The 18,642-nt window shown below is 45.9% G+C and overlaps 1 protein-coding gene across 6 annotated transcripts; it reads right to left on the bottom strand.

Annotated features, from left to right (window-relative positions):
- Positions 1–3,661: 3,661 nt before the first annotated feature.
- On the bottom strand, positions 3,662–16,267 carry ccdc9 (coiled-coil domain containing 9). 6 transcript variants are annotated; one of them, XM_061782496.1, is made up of 16 exons: positions 16,134–16,267; positions 14,297–14,355; positions 13,821–13,925; positions 13,582–13,740; positions 11,518–11,868; positions 11,358–11,441; positions 9,927–10,091; positions 8,921–9,102; positions 8,770–8,831; positions 8,242–8,286; positions 6,825–6,948; positions 6,507–6,609; positions 5,974–6,424; positions 5,702–5,902; positions 5,449–5,634; positions 3,662–3,983 (listed from the first exon to the last, which is right to left on the bottom strand). In XM_061782496.1, exons 2-16 carry the CDS (start codon positions 14,297–14,299, stop codon positions 3,979–3,981), a joined length of 2,226 nt encoding a protein of 741 aa, XP_061638480.1. In that variant the 5' UTR covers positions 14,300–14,355; positions 16,134–16,267; the 3' UTR covers positions 3,662–3,978. The 6 variants fall into 6 exon arrangements, with proteins under 6 accessions (XP_061638480.1, XP_061638479.1, XP_061638482.1 ...); XM_061782495.1 differs by having other exon boundaries at positions 14,297–14,360; positions 16,134–16,260; XM_061782498.1 differs by having other exon boundaries at positions 5,449–5,622; positions 14,297–14,360; positions 16,134–16,260.
- Positions 16,268–18,642: the final 2,375 nt, after the last annotated feature.

The following is an 18,642-nucleotide window of genomic DNA, read 5'->3' as shown; positions in this document are numbered from 1 at the left end:
AGCCACTATATATATTTTTTTTTTTCCTAACTCATAATTTACCATTTGCATTACTTCTTGTATATTTGATCCTGAATAAAACAATGTTGCATCATCAGCAAATGAGATACCCCAAAGTAGATGCATTAACTAAGTCATTAATGTACAATACAAAAACAGCTTGGGTCCAACAACTGACCCTTGTGGTACTCTATAGCTGACTGTTTTGTTTTGAAATACATTTAAGAACAGTGGGATTTTGTATTGTTGATAACCGGACATACTTATCAGGTCAGTGTCGTTTTAGGAGGCTTTCTGGACATCGCGATGACATCACAATAACCACACCCACACTGGAATAAATGCATAGTTTATCACCACCATCATTGTCGCAATCGCCCAAAAACAGTCGCTCCGAACACAGGAAGTGACATCACGTCGCAAAGTGAAGCTGCATCCGAGGCGTCGCTCCATGGGGGGTTGCTTGGTTTCCCATCCCCTTGCTCTACAAAGACTCTACTGATTATACTAGTATACTTATACTATACCCGCTACCCGGGGGACATTACCTGAATAGTACGACTAACAAGTCTTAAATCAGTGCACACAGTGAGACGTCGGGTCACGTTCTAATAGGGTTGGTTCCTCTACAAAGGCAATATATTTTTTTCCCAAACTGCGAGTCCCAGCTCACAAAAGTCCAATTGAAGACTATTTGGGAGCCACGTTCAAATTGAAGACATTACATGAACAGAACGTGAGCGGTTGTGTGTGAAATATAACCCCAAATAAATAGGGCAAAAGCTATTATCTTGAAAAGGTCATGTCGTGAATCACAATGAACATTTCAGCAAAATATTCATGATAAATTTGTCAAATATGACAGAAAAATATGCTTTATTTTGTCCTGTGGCATTTTTAAATGACCAATATATTGAAGGAAATATGTAAACATTTTTAATAAATTTGGAGCCGGGAGGCGGCAAAAGTTTGGGAAAGCCTTTTCGAAGCGTTCTTCATCAGATCTTCAGACTACTGGAGCTCGTGGTCCTTGGAGGGCAATCAAGTGTTTCACAAGCTCGAAGAAGTGGCTACATAGATGCTGAGTAAAGATTTTGAAATATTAAATAGGGAGCTTTGGGGGAGGTCAGTCCTGGAGGTCCTTTCAGGTAAATAAAGTGTCGAACTAGCTTTCAGGGTGACAAGTCAGGGTTTGTAAATAGTCAAACGTCAAGTGTGTGTGGGACAATAAAAGGTTCAGGGCACTTTCGGGGACTTGTGGAGGCATCATCGAGCAGTACCGACAAATCTTGCACCAAATATTAATTACAAATGTGCCACATATGCCCCTCCCCCCCCCCCCCAATAACTGCAATGTTGTTTAACGCTCTCTTTGCCAGACAGACAGAAATAAAATAATGCGATGCAGTAATAATAATAATACTGGGCGCGATTTTCATTTCATTTCCAGCAGAATTAAAGGGGGACACGCACACGAAATTGAGGTGCTGGAGGTAGTAGTAAGGGTCCATAGGGAGGTCCTTCAAGGTAAGTCAAGTGTTGAACTGTGTTTAAAAGGGGGTACATACAGAAGGTGCTGAGTCAGGATTTGTCGATATTGAATGGGACACTTTTTGGGGGTCCATTCCTGGAGGTCCTACAAGGTAAATAAAGCGTTTAAATGGAGTCAGGTTTCATCAATATGAAATCCCGGAGGTCGTTCAAGGAGAACAACACTTTCAGGCGCATCCTTCAGCATCGCCCCCCCCCCATCCGAACAAACCCGGGACGACCCCCGTCCGCCTCCCGTGTCCTCCATCCGCCTCACTCATCCGAATTTGGATGCGCAGTCGGTGCGGTTGTGCGGCTCGGCGCCGGTGCTGTTGTTGTGCGGGTCGGGCGTCCAGAAGACGGCGTAGTAGACCACCAGGATGAAGGCGGCCACCGACACGCACAGGAAGTAGGCGATGGCCATGGCCACTTTGACCCACACCTTGGCGGACATGCTGGCGTGTTTGGCGCGCGGCTCCCCCGGGTAGCTGGGCCTGCGCTTGGGGTCGCCGTTCAGCTTGTCCACGGTGACGCTGGCACCCCCGTCGGCCGCTTTCATCTTGCGAGCGGAGCCACTTCCCCCACCGGCCCGGAGCTCATCAACTCACCCGACCCTGGCTTCCTCTTCGTCCGAGCCGCGACACGACGCTCGACTACCGCCCGGGGCTCCGGCTCCGGAGCTGCGGCTGCTTGTCCTCTGCGTGCGGCGGGACAAGTGAACTCCAGGCGGCTCTCGTCCGCCGGACGGGACGGCTGTCAAGCCCGCCGCGGGGCGGGCCGCTCGTTTCCGGGAGGCGTTTCAAATTAAAAGCAACTCCCGGAAATGAAAGGAGAGGTCGACAAAACCGCACGACTCAACATTTTACACTAAAAACAACATACTAAACAGGTGAATTCGTACATAATTTTGTTGTTTTTTTTTTTTTTTTTTTTTTTTTGGGGGGGGGGGGGGGTAAATTAAACGTTTGATTAAATAAAGGCAGAGGGTTTGAAAACCACAAGTCACAAAAATATGCTCATTGTCTTGGGCCTTCATTCGTTTTCCCAGACTTTTGGCTCCGCTTCCGTCCGTTAGTTAGTTAGTTAGTGGTTCTCAAACTTTTTACAGCAAGTCTCAGCTCACGGAAAGGGGGGGGGAAAAAAATAAATAAATAAAAATCTCCAAGAAACCAACATTAAAATACAGTAGCATAGTGGGCCTAAATGTTTATAAAAACAAAATACAGCATTTAATACTATTGTAAGCTCTGCAACATAATGTTTGTTGTTTGTGGTTCTAGTGTTCTTATCTATTATTGTTGATGAGTTTTTATTGAGGATTATTTGGGTTTGGTTTGATTTTCTCGTCGTTGAAGAGGCTCGACAGAAACCATCTCTTTTTTTAACTTTAATTGAAGACATGAGAAAACAAAGCAGCTCCCTGTCATGATGACAGCACATACGACACATGGATGATTTGAAACCCGTTTCCGTGACAACGCAGCAAAAGTTGAATGTGTGTATTTCGTAGTGATGCACCAAAATGAAAATTCCCCGGCCGAAATTGAAAACCGAAAGAAACGATGATGCCAATTATGAGTCAAACTGCATTTGTGGCCGCAGAGCTGGCAACCTATACAAATTCTAATTTGTCTCAATTTCCCTATTTTTAAAACATCAAGAACATTACCGCACCACAGATATTGCAGCTTATTATGTAATAAGCTAAAAAGAACTCCGCATACTGCTCAATTGCACAACATAATGCTTACTCTATAATCATAAATTATGGCTTCAATGTACTTTTTTTTGTACTTCCTGTATCCACTATTGCTACTGACACGATGCATATTACCCCATTATGGGACAAATAAAGGTTATCTTATAAATATGTATTCATGCACAGTACTTTCAATCTTATAGGCCCCCGTTCTCAGATGACGTCATCATTTTTCCCTAAAATGCACTTTTGGGCCATTTTGGTCCGAACCTTTTTTTGGTGCATCACTAGTATTTGGCATTCTTTTTTTTTTTTGCCCACTTTACGTGACCCATTCTGAGTACTAGTTGTCGCAGTGATATGGGTATTGCAGTTAACACTTATATATATTTAAAAATATATATAAAAGAAAAATTAGGACGGTAAAGCTGATAAAGCAGTCTTACGTTTTTAATATACGAATGACGACATAGCGGTCGTACGTTGGGCAGTTGGTCATAATATTTCCTTGACAGCGATAAAAAGTGGTATAAAAGTGTCTTAAAGCAATTGAAGCCTACTGACAGGATTACGGCAAAGAAAAACTGCAGACCAATTGGCCTCTGCAGCCTTGTGATTGGTTGAGCTCATGGGCGTGGCTTCAGCTGATTCCAGCAGCTCCATTTTATGAAGTTTGGCTATGAGGCCCCTCCCACCTCCATTTTTGGGGGAGGGAAACATGTGACATCACTCCAGCGATGTCGTCGTCTTCAGTCTGTGAAGAAAGGAAGAAAAAAAAAAAAAAAAAAAAAAAGGGAAGAATTTTGCTTTATTGAAGGCGGCATGGCGAAGTCGCGGTTAGCGCGTCCGCCACACAGTTCGGACGTTCAGAGTTTGAATCTGGGCTCCGGCCTTGGGGTCAAAGTTTGAAAATCGTTCCCTGCGCCGTTGTGGCTTTTCGCCACGTCTTCTTTATACCATAAAAAAAAAAAAAAAAAAAAAGCAACACACTCAAAATCGATAATGTGATATAGTTACATATTGATCCTAGCATGTGACGAATAAGGCCAAACACAGGAGCAGCAGCTGTGCCTCGCAATTTTGAGGCTCTGGGTTTGAATCTGAGCAAATTTGTGGAGTCTAACCAACATTTTAACATTCCATTAGTACCGTAGCTGATTTGAAAGTTTGTGTTCAAGACTGTTTTGTTTCTAACACCGAACATTACAAACATGTGATTGAGAATGTGACTCAAAAACATGGCCTGTGCAGTTAGCGAATTCTCCCGAATAGAATTAACCTCGATGGAAAAGGTTGTTTGTAATTGGACCAAATGGACGTTCCGAGCGGAGCTTCGAGGTAGCGGCGCTGATTTGAAATCAGGTGCAGGAAACGATGTTTACACAAATGAAAGCCTGCTGTAATTATTCTCCAATACGGTTACGCCGCTTTCATCCATCTTGTGACTAAATCCAATCACGCTTCGGCGCTTTGCTCGTTTCCTGGCAAAAACTTAATTGCGCCTTTCATCTCGCCGTTTCTCCGGTTTCCTCTTCCCCGCCCCGAGCCGGCACAAAAACGAGGCGCCACGACGAGGTCTTGTGACTTCTCCTCATCTCAACGAGGGCTTTTAAAGCCAACGAACCCCCGGACGCCGCCGGGCTTCCCGACGGAAACCCGTTTGCGGCGTGTCAATCAATCAATCAGCAGATCAATAGCGGCGGGGCTGCTGCGACAACTTCTCAAATCGTCCATTAGCCCGAGCGACGCCGCCGCGAGTGCTCGCTAATGGGCTGAAAAACACATTACGTCACTCAAGCGACTTCACTTTGCCACTTTGGGTTCCTGGCAAATGTGACAGGAAATGCAAATTCATTAGGAGTTGGATAATAGACCTTAGTTGCGCATCAATTATTAATTAAAGAAACTTGGGACACAATTGCGTACTTCGGAGTTTCTCTTCTGTTCCATTTGGAGACTTTTCACGGGAATTAACGAGAACTCCGAGGAAATTTGGACTCAATTATGATAAGCAGTTACGTATGCAAACCACAGGCGCGTCACAATGAGTTGGGAGTATCGTGGAAAACTTGGTTCCCGTTTGAAAAGTCAAACTCATAGAAGGCTTCGTACATTTGCGGTATGCCGAGTGCCCGGATATGGAATTTTTTTTTTTTTTGCGGCCCGACTCCCGGTCCCAGCGCTTTTGTGCATCAATGAGCGAATTAGCAGTAGCACACCTGAGGTGGGCTGCCCGGCGGACGGCTCCGATGTGGCAATGGCGTCGGTTTCCACCTCGCCTTTGTGGTCGTCGCTGTCAGGATTGTCGTTCATCTCCCCTTCTGCTTCGCTTCGGCTTTCCGCTTCGGCGGCTTCGCTCACCAGGACGGCGGGTGGCGAACGGTCCGCTCCGTCTACGAGACAAACTAAAATGACCGTTCTCACGCGTGCTGTCGCTTTTAACAACACACACACACTTGAGTAATTGATTACCTTGCGAGGGGGTGTCGGGCGCACCCTGTTCACGTTCAGCGGCATCCGGGGCGGTGCCGTCGGACACGTGGGACGGCGCGAGTAAACAGGGCCGCGCATCTGGCCCGTCCGCGAGAACACATTGGGGTTCCGTTGCCAGGACAACCTGCTGGACTTGTGTGTTTTCTGGAGGCGATTGAGCCGCTGTGGTGCCAGGGGCCACTGAAAAAGAGGGTTCTTTTTTTTTTTTTTTTTTAAAGAAGAAGAATATTCCATTGTGTATCCTAAAGTACCTGCGTCCTCCTCAGTGGCTTCAGCGGTCTCCTCCTGCTCCTTCTTTTGTGGGGGGCTGCTCTCAGCACCGGGGGGTTTGGGGGGGCTCTCCCCTCCCACGCTGCTCCGCGGCGACAGCATCTCCATCTCCTCCCCCCAGTCCGACACGGGCTGGTGTCCGTCCAGCAGCTGAAAGGGGCTGATGGGCTTCCCCGCCTCTGGGAGACCCTGCGAGGCCGCCCGGGGCGAGGGGATGCGGACATCGGGTCTCGGGGTACGCTGCTCCCGGGGGCTTCTGGCCGACGACGGCGGCGGGGAGCGAGGCGGAGGCGACGCGGGAGAGCCTCGGTCTTTGCCGGTTTCCTCTTTCCCGGCGTCTTTCTTCTCGTCTTCGTCGGACACTTCCTCCTCGCCCTCGCTGGCGTCTTCCCACTGGTCGTCGTCCTGCTCGTCTTCTTCGGCCGGCTCCGCCTGAGAAAAAAAAAAAAAACACGGGGAGGGTCAGAGGAAAATCTAAAGTCAACGTTTTCTGCTTTTACTTCCTGTGGCCCACCTTTTGTGCCGGCTCAGGTGCGGACTTCTTCTCTCGCTTGGGTTTGTCTTTTTTCTCCTTCTCCACGTCTTCCTTCTCGCCTTCCCAGCGGTTGTCGTGCATACTACAAAAAAAAAGTCCATGTCCACATTAAAAACATTTTTTTTTTAAATAAATATACACGCTTCTTTTTAAGACTACACCTCCAATCTTGATATTTAAACATGAATATTTTCAGATCAATTCACAATTCAAGATTTGCTTTGTCAATTGATTAAGGACGAATTTGTTGTGTTTCAGTCTAACGTTGCCTAAGTTAAGCTAAAGCAGCTGTTGTACCTGTAGCTGGGCTTCCCTCCTCGGCCCTTCCCTCGACTCCGCTCCCCTCGGGGCCCCCGAGACCTGCCCTGCGACAGGAAGTCGCCGAATGTGGGCACTTTGGGGGGTCGCTTGCCATCATCTGCTGGTGGACACAATGACGTCAAATGTAAAAAATAAAAAAAATAGTAATAATACATGCCGTGTCAGGAGGCCAAGTCAAATGCAGATGCAGCTTAATACACGTTACAAAGGTTGGTTTACATGATGGGGGGGGGGGGGCTCACATTTGCCGATGGAAGAAAAAGAAAGTTTGTGTATGTTAAATAGTTTCTTAATACAATAACTCTCATTTTGTAAGGGCTGGGGGAAAATTGAATCAAATAAATAAACAAAATAATCAAAAGGTTTCTGCATCAAAGCTCCGTCGGGACCAAAAAAAAGGAAAAAAGTGTAATGCAACAAATATTACAGAACTATTGACAATATAAATCCTTGGTGGGCCGGACTATATAGCGCAGCGGGCCGCAGTCGGCTGGCGGGCCGCCCTTTGCCCACCCCTGGTTGACGTAAACCACGCTGAGGTTTTGCACGATGAAGGCAATACGACCAGCAACAAAACGTCAGAGGTGGAACATCCGCACTTTCCGGGATTTGGCAAGTTGTCGTCTTAACTAAGAGATGAAGAAAATAGACGTAAATCAAGAAGTACAAAAGGAAAAGGTGAGGCTGAGCAGGAGAGAGGAAGGTCACACTGCCTGAAATCTTTGCAGGGATGAAGGAGGCCAGGCAGATAAGCGCTAGAAGAGCGAGCCGGGAGGTGATTAAAAGCGTCCGAAGAGAAGGCGGCAAAGCGGGATCAGCGAGGAGAGGGAAAAAGTCCCAAGGAGACTGGAGACGAGGACACTGGCGTCATTCGGCTAATGAAGGGCCAGCGAGGGACGTCGCACGCGCTCACAAAGCAGCAGTCGAGTGGCGCTAAAAAGAATTACAACTTGAAAGAAGCTCTTAATACTTCTCAAGTGTTCCAAAAAGCCAAGCCAGCTGGGGACCATCAACATGATGAGTGTCACTACTTCCATTTGGCAGTGGAAAATGTCACCTTGAAGTAAAAGGGACACTGTGGTGGCAATGCTGCCCCCTGCTGGACTGGAGTGTGAAATCACAACAAAATGGAGTGGGAAAAAAAAACAAAAAAACACAGGTTTGGTCTGGTGATGCACGCACACCACACACACACACGACACACAATGCACCCTCAAGAAACAGCTATACACACGCACCCCACAGAACACACACACACACATGCAAACATTGGAGTGCAAACAGTGCATGAACACACACACACACACACAGAGACACGTGTGCGTGCGTGTTTAAACGTAAGCGGGCACACACACCACAGTGCACGCGTCAGTGGACCACGCTGGGGTCTAACCTGAGGCTCCGCCCCGAGGCTCGCTGCCAAAGTTGCGCCCTCGGACTGCAGGGAGGACACACAAAGACAGCGGCGCGTCATTCACCGGTGGGCAAGGACATCACAGATGCCTCGTGGGTAACCGGGCCCGGGACGCTTACGAGGTCTCCGGGGAAATTCAGCCAGCCACTTAGCTAATGAGTTTCATGAACGGCCGATCGCATGACGCCTCCGTCGGTACCTGCGGGACAAAAGTGTTGGGACGCCCAAGGATATGGGGGGGGGGGGGGGGGGGGCTACTTGCGAGGTGGGAGGGCAAGTTTTCCCACGCCAAAAGCAACCTCGTCTGCCTTAATGGGCCTCGCTTTGGGCAGGGGAATAACAAAAGGAGGTGAACTGAGTGCGTGCGTGCGTGACAAAGTGAGAGCGAGCGAGTGTGAGCAATAAAAGGACACGAAAATGTTTTCGAACAGGAAAACACTCGACCTTCTCGAGAGGAGCGTCCCAAAGGATAAGGCGTGTTGTGTTACCACGGCAACAGTAACTCACCTCTCCTGCCGCCTTGCTCTGGCGTGCTGCCCACTGCCGCCGCATTCGCTTCCTCCTTGAACCTGTGAACACATTTACAAAGCAAAGACATTTGTGGTTGGTAGATGTAGCGGGCACACGTGCCAGTAGGTGCCGCCGCTTCTTTTCTTACATGTTGTCCGTCTTCTGCGCGTCCCACTCCCGCCTCCACTGCCCGGTGGCGTTGCGATGGCGCGCCAGTCGCTCCTCGTCGATCTGCTCGCGCTCCTTCTTCCAGCGCAGGTACTCGGCCCGCTCGCGGCCCGTCATGGACATGGTCATGTCCATCGAGCCTTTGGGGCCGGGACGCCGACTCTGCGGAGTAGTAAAACATTGTTTTTGGGGCGTTTTTTTTTAACATGGGAAGGCTGCCAATTTCAGCGTTGATGATCATTCAACCCCTGAACAAAGTTTGACGAAGGAGCATGAAATCTTGGTAGTCATTTCTATCTTGAGTTGACCCACAAAAAATTCTCAAGAGGCCACACAGGAAGGCTGCCATCTTGGTTTGAAGATGCCATTTTTGGATTTGATGACTCTTAGTAAAGCCTCCTGGATTTTTGTTTTGTTTTTTTTAATTTAAAATTCAGCCCTTGAAGCCAGTGTGACTTAGTAGCATGAAATTTGTTTATCATGTCTATCGTGAGCAGACCCACAAAAAAATAAAATAATTGTCTATATAAGCCATGGGAAGGCTGCCATTTTGGGTCGAAGCAGCCACGTTAGGGTTTGATGACTCTTGGTAGCCACTCTGGAAATTTCTGAAATTCAGCCCAGTCTCAAGAAGCCATGCCCAAAAAGACATGAGAATTCTGCCACTTAGGTCTGAAGTAGCCGTTTTAGAGTTGAGTTGGACCTTTTCAAGAGTCTTTCAAAAGCAAACTTGGCCGAGAGATTTTATCCGATTGCTACCAAATTTGAAACACGTATAGGAGACAGATGGACGACGCTAAATTGCAAAACATTTTAGTTTTCAACATTGCAAATGGGCAGTGGGGTTTGATGACTCTCCATAAAACAGGAAACTCATAACTGAGCAGCCGGACCAAAAGTCTTTTTTTTTGTTGTTTGTTTTTTAATTTCGTCCCAGCAACATTTTTTCCATTTGCGTCTTTTCTCCAACTCATTGTTTGACTCACGGTCCACTCTCTCTCGAGATCGCCGCCAGTCTTGATGTTGTCGAAGTCCAGGCCGCCCCAGTTGCGCACGTGTCTCCGGCTGCCCTCCTTGCGGTCCACATCGGGGGCCGGGCCCGAGCGACGCGGGTCGTCCAGGAAGTTGCGGAGGGGCTTGTCGCCATCCGCCTGAGAAAAATTAAATGTCAGCGCTGCAAATTTATCTAAGCAAGAGCCCGTACTGGCACGCACGATCGTTACATCTACTGACCACAAATGTATCGTTTTGGTTGAATAGTTGCTGGAGGGGGATGTAAACACTGACTCTGCTTGTAAAAACGATCTCCTCCCTGTTCCCAGAGTACTTTACAGCGCACTTTCAACTTCCGTAATTTCTCGTGTATAATGCGCATTTTTCTCCCCCCCAAAAAATCGTCAAAAGTCAATAGTGCGCATTATACATGGGTATAGAGGAAAATAAAAAAAGCTTTCATATTATATAAATGTTTGCCGCCATCTAGGGGTTATGAATAAGCTGTACACTTTCATTCCAATGTCACCGCCACCTAGAGGTTATGAGAAAGGTGTACACTTTCATACTAATATGCCGGCACCTACAGGTTATGAAAAAGCTGTAGCCTACACTTTTATTCCAATATGACAGCGGTACATATGACTGCATATACTGTATGTGCGGTTGTGCGCTTAGGTTTGCATAGCCTGGCAGAATTGGTGATTTTATTTATTTATTTGTTTTTTTAAATATGACTGAAGAACAACCATCATTAATTTCTTTGTAGTTATGTTTTGTTTAAAGATAATACTTTTCTGAAATGCTTGACAGTTTAATTTGAAGGCTGTGAATTTCAAAATAAGAGCAAGGAATTAAAAAAAGTAATACATGTTCAAATAAAGTGCTAAAAAAATACTTAATGTTTTGATTATATGGGTAGAAGCAAAATCCTGCATTGTAAAAATGCATTATACATAGGTAGAAGGGTTTTCCAGAATTTTGAGGTCAACTTTGGGGGTGCGCATTATACACAAGAAATTACCGTACATCTTGACAAATAAAATCGAATGAATTGAGAAAACGGATCAATCACCGAACCCTAGCAGACACGAAAATGTAAGTATTCCAAATGTGTTTGGTAACACCATTCACAACAAATTCTCTCGCCAACATGTAATTCTTGTTGTTTTGTGCCCATTTAAAAAAAAAATAATTAAATAAAAAAAAACTTGAACTGGGAGTGTCAGTAGTTAGCTTGAAGCTCTTTTTTGAAGAACTATTATGAGATCCAATTTGCACATCGCACACTCAGGGAAGGCCAAATAGTATGCAGTAAGGCTGCTCAAGTGGTATCTGAACATTTTTTACGAGTACGACAAGACTAATGGCACAGACATTTCTAGCAAACAGTAAAATGCAAGTATTCCAATTGTGTTCGTTACCCGCTGTCCTCTCTCGTACTCTGCTATTCTCTCCATTTCCTCATTCATCTTCTCAATGTTCTGTCGCCTCTTCTCCTCCCATTCCTGCCGGGCAAGAAGGAAAAGTGTTGTCACAACGAGTCAAGATAAAACATTAGAATTTTTGAATAAGTAGATTTGCCTTGGACTTCCTGTCCACGCCAGCCGGTGTCCCTCCTGCGTCTCCTCCTCCTCCTCCGCATGGTCCACCACTTCCTCCTCCTCCCGCTGCTAGTCCTGCTCCCCCCCTTCCCCTCCTCCCTCCTCTCCATCCTCCCGCTTCACTCTGCTCTCCATCTCTGGGCGTGCGCGCTTCCCGCGCTCTCCTCTCCTGGCCCCCCTCTCTGGGGGTCCCCCCCCTCGCCGCCCAGCAGAGGCCCGTCCTCCTCGGGGGGCCGCGACCGTCGCTGGGCCCTCGGGGGCCGTCGCCCTCCTCCGACGCTCTGCGGCCGCGGGGCGCGGTGGGCTTCCGGTCGTCCACCGCCCGCTTATCCTGCAGGAAACAGGAAGCGGTTGGCCTTTTAGTGTCATAAAGAGGAAGTCGAGCGTGGCATTTTTTTTTTTTTTTTTTAAATCCTCCCCCGCCACTTTTGACTTCACAACTTGTAATTTGTTAAGCTCGTCGATGATGAGTAGAAGCCAAGCCCGAAAAGACACAGGAAGTCGGCCATTGTGGCTCAAAGCTGGAATTAGGGGGCTAAGAGACAAAGCTGTCTGATTACAGTAACATTTGCAAAATCCAGCTCCCAAAGCCAGTTTAACTTAGCATCGGGAAATTTGCTAGACGTGTAGCATGAGTAGACCCACGAAAAAGTCTCGAGAAGCCACGCCCGAAAAGAGACGGGAATTTTGCCATTTTGCTTTGAAGCACTCATTTGTCCATTTACAAAGGCGAACGTGTCCAAGAGACTTTCTTCAAATTCTGGATACATGCGGTAAATCTACCCATTGGATATTTTGCATGTGTTGATGTTCACCCCGGTCAAAGATCGCCTGGCTTGAAAAAAATGCATGCCGCCCAACGTGGACATGTCGTACGATCAATGTGACCGCTCCTCCGACCGGTTAGGAATAATAATTGCAACCTTGAATGATATAAATGAAGGAAAATTGTAGTGCTGCAGTTTTGTATTATGAAGTGATAGCAAAAGGAAACATGTAGCGCCATTTTCCTTGATGAAAGCACTTTTATACTTTTAATTGCTCCAGCTTGGCGGAGGTCTCGCTCGACTGAGTGCCTCTCTCATTAATAGGCGAAGCCTTTGACTCATCGACAAGGTTTATTTGATTTAAGGAACAGTTGGACACTCAGCAGATGTTAGCCGTGAAGTGCATTTGGTGAATGAAAGGGTTTGAAATGAGGGCCGGATTTCTGGAGGCTCCACATCCAAACTGGCGATGAAAAAAAAAAAAAAAAAGAAATAAAAAAAAAAAAAAGCGTAGCCTACCTTCTGGCGAGCGCGTGACGCAACAGAACATAAACGCGAGATATAAAGAGATTACGGCGCATGTGTGGACTTTATAGCATTATGTTGATGCCGCTGCGCTGGTTTCTTGCCGCCGCCAGAGAAGGTCGTTCCGTCTAATGCTTATCTTTTACGAGGCACGCTGACAGACTCACGAGAACGCAGGCTCGGCTTTCCGTGAAGCCAACGGGAAATCTGTCTGATTTATTCATTGTTGAGTGCGCTGACTAGAGAACGACATATTTCACGTTTCCCCCGTTTTCAAATTCGACAGTCGGCCGCTGTCTGCGCGTGAGCGTCATTAAAAACAACGATGAGATTTTGGGATTTGACTAGTGAAACTGTATTTGTGCTGATTAGAAGCTTAAAGTCAGCAAACTACTGAACAGCTAAAACACAACCTCTTACACGGCTTGAGGATTTTGGGGGTATTGGAAAAAGAAATACCTTGTTCCACGATCAAACTTCCACCATCTTAAAAGCTTTATTCGATGTTTTAAGGGGGAAATATTATGAAAAGAGACTTTTTAAACACTTGACTACAAACGTTTCTTGACACAAGAGCCCAAAATGTTTAAAAATGCCACCCTGAAGACAGAAAATGTCCCATTAATTGTCATGAAAGCAACTTCGTGTGAATAATGCAACGCATGATGAGCAGAAAAATGGCTGCCGTAATGAGAATGGAAACAGCAATGTTTCCCAGGGAAGGAGATGCCCGATTCCACATCCCGGCTTACCCCCGCCGCCGGCGACGTGGACAGGTCGACCGTGACGGTGAAGTTGTCTTTCTCGGTCCTCCTGCGGTCCGAATGTGCCGGCTCGTGGGCGCGGGGCTTCCGTGGCGTGGTGATGGCGATACCCTCCTGCTCTGCCCTCTTCTTGTCTTCTTCTATTTCCTGTTGCCCGCCAACGACACAACGTCAAATGACCGCGGGCATCCATTTCGCCAGCCATTCTGTGAGAAGCGGCCACGTACCTGATAGCGCTTGACAAGAGCTTCGTTTTTCTTCCTCAGCGCTTCGATCTTTCGGTCTAACTCTGCGTCCTTCTCCTCCTTGGTCTTAAGGTCCACTGCTGAAGACTAACACACACACACACAAATGTCCTCAAGCTCTGCTTTCAACATTCAAAACCTGAAGGAATACGATTATTTGGTAAAAACAACATATTTTAAATCCCTAACACCTTCAGATAACAGATGGAACCATACTGACACAGCACGGTGCGCTAGTGGTCAGCGCGTCTGCCTCACAATCACCAAGTTCTGACACGTTCTCCTCATACTTGCATGAATTTTACCCCCCACCCCAGTCCCAAAACATTTTACAGTATACGCAAAACTTTCCATAGGCCGGCAACCAGTCCAGGGTGTACCCCGCCTCCAGGGATTGGCTACATTAATTAGGACCATCGGTATATGAAAAAAATAAAACGAAAAAGGGATGAACTCACCATGGCTGCTTCTGTCTTGTCGTCATACACGGGGCGCTGGGCTGATTATTTTTCAAGCGCTGCACTGACAAAAAGACAACACGTCCATTAGTTCCTCCGAAGAACATGGCCAGGTTCACCTTACACACGGTTTAGCGAGCTAGTTGCTGCGTCCGAGTGATTCTTTCGCCTCGCTGCAAGTCAATGGCTGAGGAACTAACTCGCTGCTGTGGACGTTCATTTTTTTTTTTTTTTTTTTTTTGGCCGAACTGGAATCCAACCGTTTATTGCCACTGACGTATGTATTCATCAAGTATGTTTTTCCAACTTGTCTGTGAAATTTAGATTTGTAAACCGCTGCAATTAGAATGGTGACGCTGCATCGCTTTGGATTGGAGATCAGCACAGCTTTTGAGTAGAAAATAAAAGATTAAGTGGCGAATCTCAGCTTGTCACGTCGATTATGGGGGAGAGAAATGACGACACGTTGGAAGTCGGACAAGTTCAGGCTGACCGGACACTCAAACACACCATGTGTATATATGTATGGTACAAAGAGCATGTGCCGCCGTAGGTAGTACAAGGTTTCTTGTCATCGTGAGAAAAGATGTCGCAGTTCATGGAGTGAATTGCGAATGCCATGTTTAAAAATATATATATTTTTTTTTTTTAAAAAGCCACTGACGTTCAACTTGGGCTAAGCGACAAGGCATAGCATGTCTATAAATAAATTATTATTTTGCCATCTAAAGTCCTTTGTCAGTCTTCTTTGTGGTTTTTTTTTTTTTTTTTTTTTACAGCTTGCGTCACAAAAGCAAAAAATATTAGCATCAAAGTCATTGTTCCTTTTCTTAAACATGCCCTTTCCTTTTTTTTAAAGCTCCTTTTCTCCGCTTTTTTGGTCAGAAACAGGCGTTTTCCGTCGATCCAACCCATCTTCTACTGCTGATTACTAATTAAAAAAAATAAAAAAATGGTAAAAGATAGTAACCAATTTTGGTGAAAGAAGAGAGTCTTTCTCTTGCTAGGTTGGGTGCTTATATTGTAATAGAACACAATATTTTGCAGGTCTTAAAAGATCAGTCAAAAAAATATATGTTCTAATTAAAACTGCTGGCAACATTGCTTTAAAAACAAACTGGCAGTGGATGAGTTGAAAGGGTTTAGCAATGCAATAGTGCAATCAACTTTGCATAACTTTAAATATCGTCTTAACATGGAAATTGAAGTGGTCTGCAGTGTAACTGCACGCAAGTTGAACACAGTAAGTTTGTTTGTGAAGCAAAGATGTGCTTTTGCCTCTTTTGCCTTTCCTTCACGTCTATCCGTCACAAAGCCACTTTATTTGCTTATGTAGCCAATAGTGATACAGACACGTAAGTAACGTTGTATGCGTTTTAATGAACGTGCTGAGTCCATGTGAAGCTTTTATTTTATTTTGAGATTAAACTAAATCTGAACTAATCTTGAGCTCAGGTGAGGGCAACACAGGTTCGCGCATGCGTGGAAGCAAATCCTTCGCCAGGATTCGCGGCCAGCCAGCCAGCCAAAAGTAGGCGAATACCAGTCGCCAAATACACCATTGAAAGCTTTTCAAAGGCAATTCAAACTACGAGATATCTGATAAAAGCCCCTCGTCTACGCAAGGGAACCTTTCCAATCTTTCGCCAGAGGGCGAAATGTCTGACTTGAACGTAATGTAAGCACGACGAGCCATGACACAAAGCGAGCCGCACGAACCGAGCTGCAGCGCCGATACGGAAGACGCGCCAGCAAACGATAATCGAGTTGAACGACAGCGCCGAATTGAAAGTCGTACTTTAAAAAAATAATAATAATCATCATAATAAATAACTACCTCGTCTTGGCGTGCTGGCGATGAGCTCGTACTGGTCGCTCCCTGCCACTTCCAGCACCTCACAGTGCCCACGTTATTTGGCTTCGGGTTAGCTAAGACTCACTTCCTGCCAAAACGTGAGCCAGACTCGGCTGATTTAAAGGGATAGTCTTTCCTTTCCCAAGCTCCACTGGAGTCTGGGATGATTTTACTCGCGTATTTTGCTGCATTTTACATACTGGATGCGATATCAAGCTACATATATGATCGCTGATTTTTCCACATTTCGCTGATAAACAAACGTAAACGTTCGAAGCCTTTTCAAGGACGCTTTAAAAAATGTAGTATGGGAATCTTCCAACAGATGGCGCTAGATGGCTTCGAATTCTCTTGACAATCTATCTATCTATCTATCTATCTATCTATCTATCTATCTATCTATCTATCTATCTATCTATCTGTAATGAATTACATGAATATATACATGATGAAAAACACCTAAACGACAATTATTTATGCATTAAATGACGTCTCTACATTTGTCATGGTTGTTCTATCCTCTTAAGTGTATCTATCATAAAGTGTCCACATATAGCACATTAAACTGTATTAAACTGTAAATAACAATACAAGTATATCTGTATTAATATTATTGTATGCTGGATTGTTGTTGTTAATGCATGTGTAATATGTAGCATGTCCTCACTCGAGGGCCACAGTTACATGGTGATGTCACGTGACTTCAGCGGCCTGACATTAGGTTACCAATGTGATTATATCATATGTAGAAGTTGAACATAATAACCACGTTTGCTCGGGTCAGTGGTACATTTGTGTCAGTCGTGCTCATCGCTTCGTTGTTGAACGACGTGGAAGAAGGTGAAGTGGAGGAGGAGGGAGAATGCTGGGCGATGATCTCATTGTTGGGCGAGCCAAACAAGCTCCCGGGAGACAACACCGGAGCCCCCGAGGTTGTGATCATCACGGAGAGATGACACCGACGCCGGCCACTTTTGTTTACACACAAGGCCGTCTCCAGGGTGAGGGGCCGGGAGGGGGGGGGGGGGAATGGAAATGGCTGTGTGCGTGTCTCCGGGCAGTTTACAGATGCAATAGCCAGCAGCGCTAAAGTTTGCTCCACCTTTAAGCCACTCACTGTCAAGTTTTTGCATTGCTAAAATGATTCCCGTTCACACGCACCTGAAATAATGACAACGACATGCATGCTAGGCCACCTGTTGGCAACTTCACTTAGCGCCCCAACGGCTATTTGAATAACTCAAATAATTAGATTCCTCGAAACAAAACCAACACGGAATAAGCGCATTCACACGCGACCTGTTACAGCCACAGCTCACGAGTCACTCAGCACGCAGACTTACGAACGCTTTAGCGAGTTTACAGCGAGCCGCTAACCCGAGCACACAACAGCCAACTCTCGTTCGTTGACTCCCGTGTCACTCACCAGGACAGGCCCCGCCTTTTTAATTCACACACATTCCAAGTCACAGATACTACACTGTAGAACGTGAGGATGGTGACCCCCAGTGGAAAAAAAATAACACCTGCACCTCACATGCATATTTTGTATTGGTACTGATGTTTAATAATGCAAAATAAATGTTTATCCAATTATTTGGAAAAATCTTTGGGATTCTAAAAATATTCGATAGTCCCAGCCCTACAACTTATTGTATAAATGCATAATTTTCTCATCATATGAATCTGTTTGATGAACCAGCTTTGTACAGCGAGCCAAGAAACAGCAGGAAATTGACATAACTGCGCACTTTCACGCAGCAAAACAGCATCCCACATTGGTCTGACGGACCAAATAGTTGTGGGACAATTGCTTTCAACACAACGAGGCGGGAGAGGTGAGCGTCGGGGGCTCAACTTTTACACCCCTGCACCTGGATTGCGGAACACCCTTTCACACACCCACCTCTGTTACAGCTCTCTGGCTTTTGCACACTGTGTGAAAGGGAGTACGTATGCTGTCCCGTCTTTCATACAGCTCTGATGCTACCTCAGAAGACGGAAAATTGCTGGATTCACTTTGTCTTCATATTCCGTGTTGGTGCCATTTTTACAGGGCAGTGACCTGGCTTTTACAGGCAGCATGAAAGGGGCTACAGAGAAAGCCTTTTTTAAAAACAGAATACAATGATTTGCAAATCTTGGCCAACCTATATTTAATTGAATACACTACAAAAACAAGAAATTTAATGTTCAAACCGATCAACTTGATTGTTTTTAGCAAATAATCATGAACTTGGAATTTTATGGCTGCAACACGTTCCCAAAAAGCTGGGACAGGTGGCAAAAAAGACTGAGAAAGGGGAGGAATGCTCATCAAACACCTGTTTGGAACATCCCACAGGTGAGCAGGCTCATTGGGAACAGGTGGGTGCCATGATTGGCTGGAAAAGGAGCTTCCCTGAATTGCTCAGTCATTCACAAGCAAAGATGGGGAGAGGTTCTCCTCTTTGTGAACAAGTGCGTGAGAAAATAGTCAAACACTTTAAGG

Source organism: Phyllopteryx taeniolatus, chromosome 8, assembly GCF_024500385.1.
Source record: "Phyllopteryx taeniolatus isolate TA_2022b chromosome 8, UOR_Ptae_1.2, whole genome shotgun sequence".
In the NCBI taxonomy this organism is placed as follows: Eukaryota; Metazoa; Chordata; class Actinopteri; order Syngnathiformes; family Syngnathidae; genus Phyllopteryx; species Phyllopteryx taeniolatus.
The sequence above is the reverse complement of the archived record's forward strand: the minus strand, read 5'-3'. Positions and strand labels throughout refer to the sequence as shown.

Coding starts and splice junctions, on each gene's coding strand:
- ccdc9 (XM_061782496.1), bottom strand. Junction 9,103..9,926: donor ATCTCGAGAGAGAGTGGACC/GTGAGTCAAACA, acceptor ACTACTCCGCAG/AGTCGGCGTCCCGGCCCCAA. Junction 6,425..6,506: donor CACCTGAGCCGGCACAAAAG/GTGGGCCACAGG, acceptor TTTTTTTCTCAG/GCGGAGCCGGCCGAAGAAGA.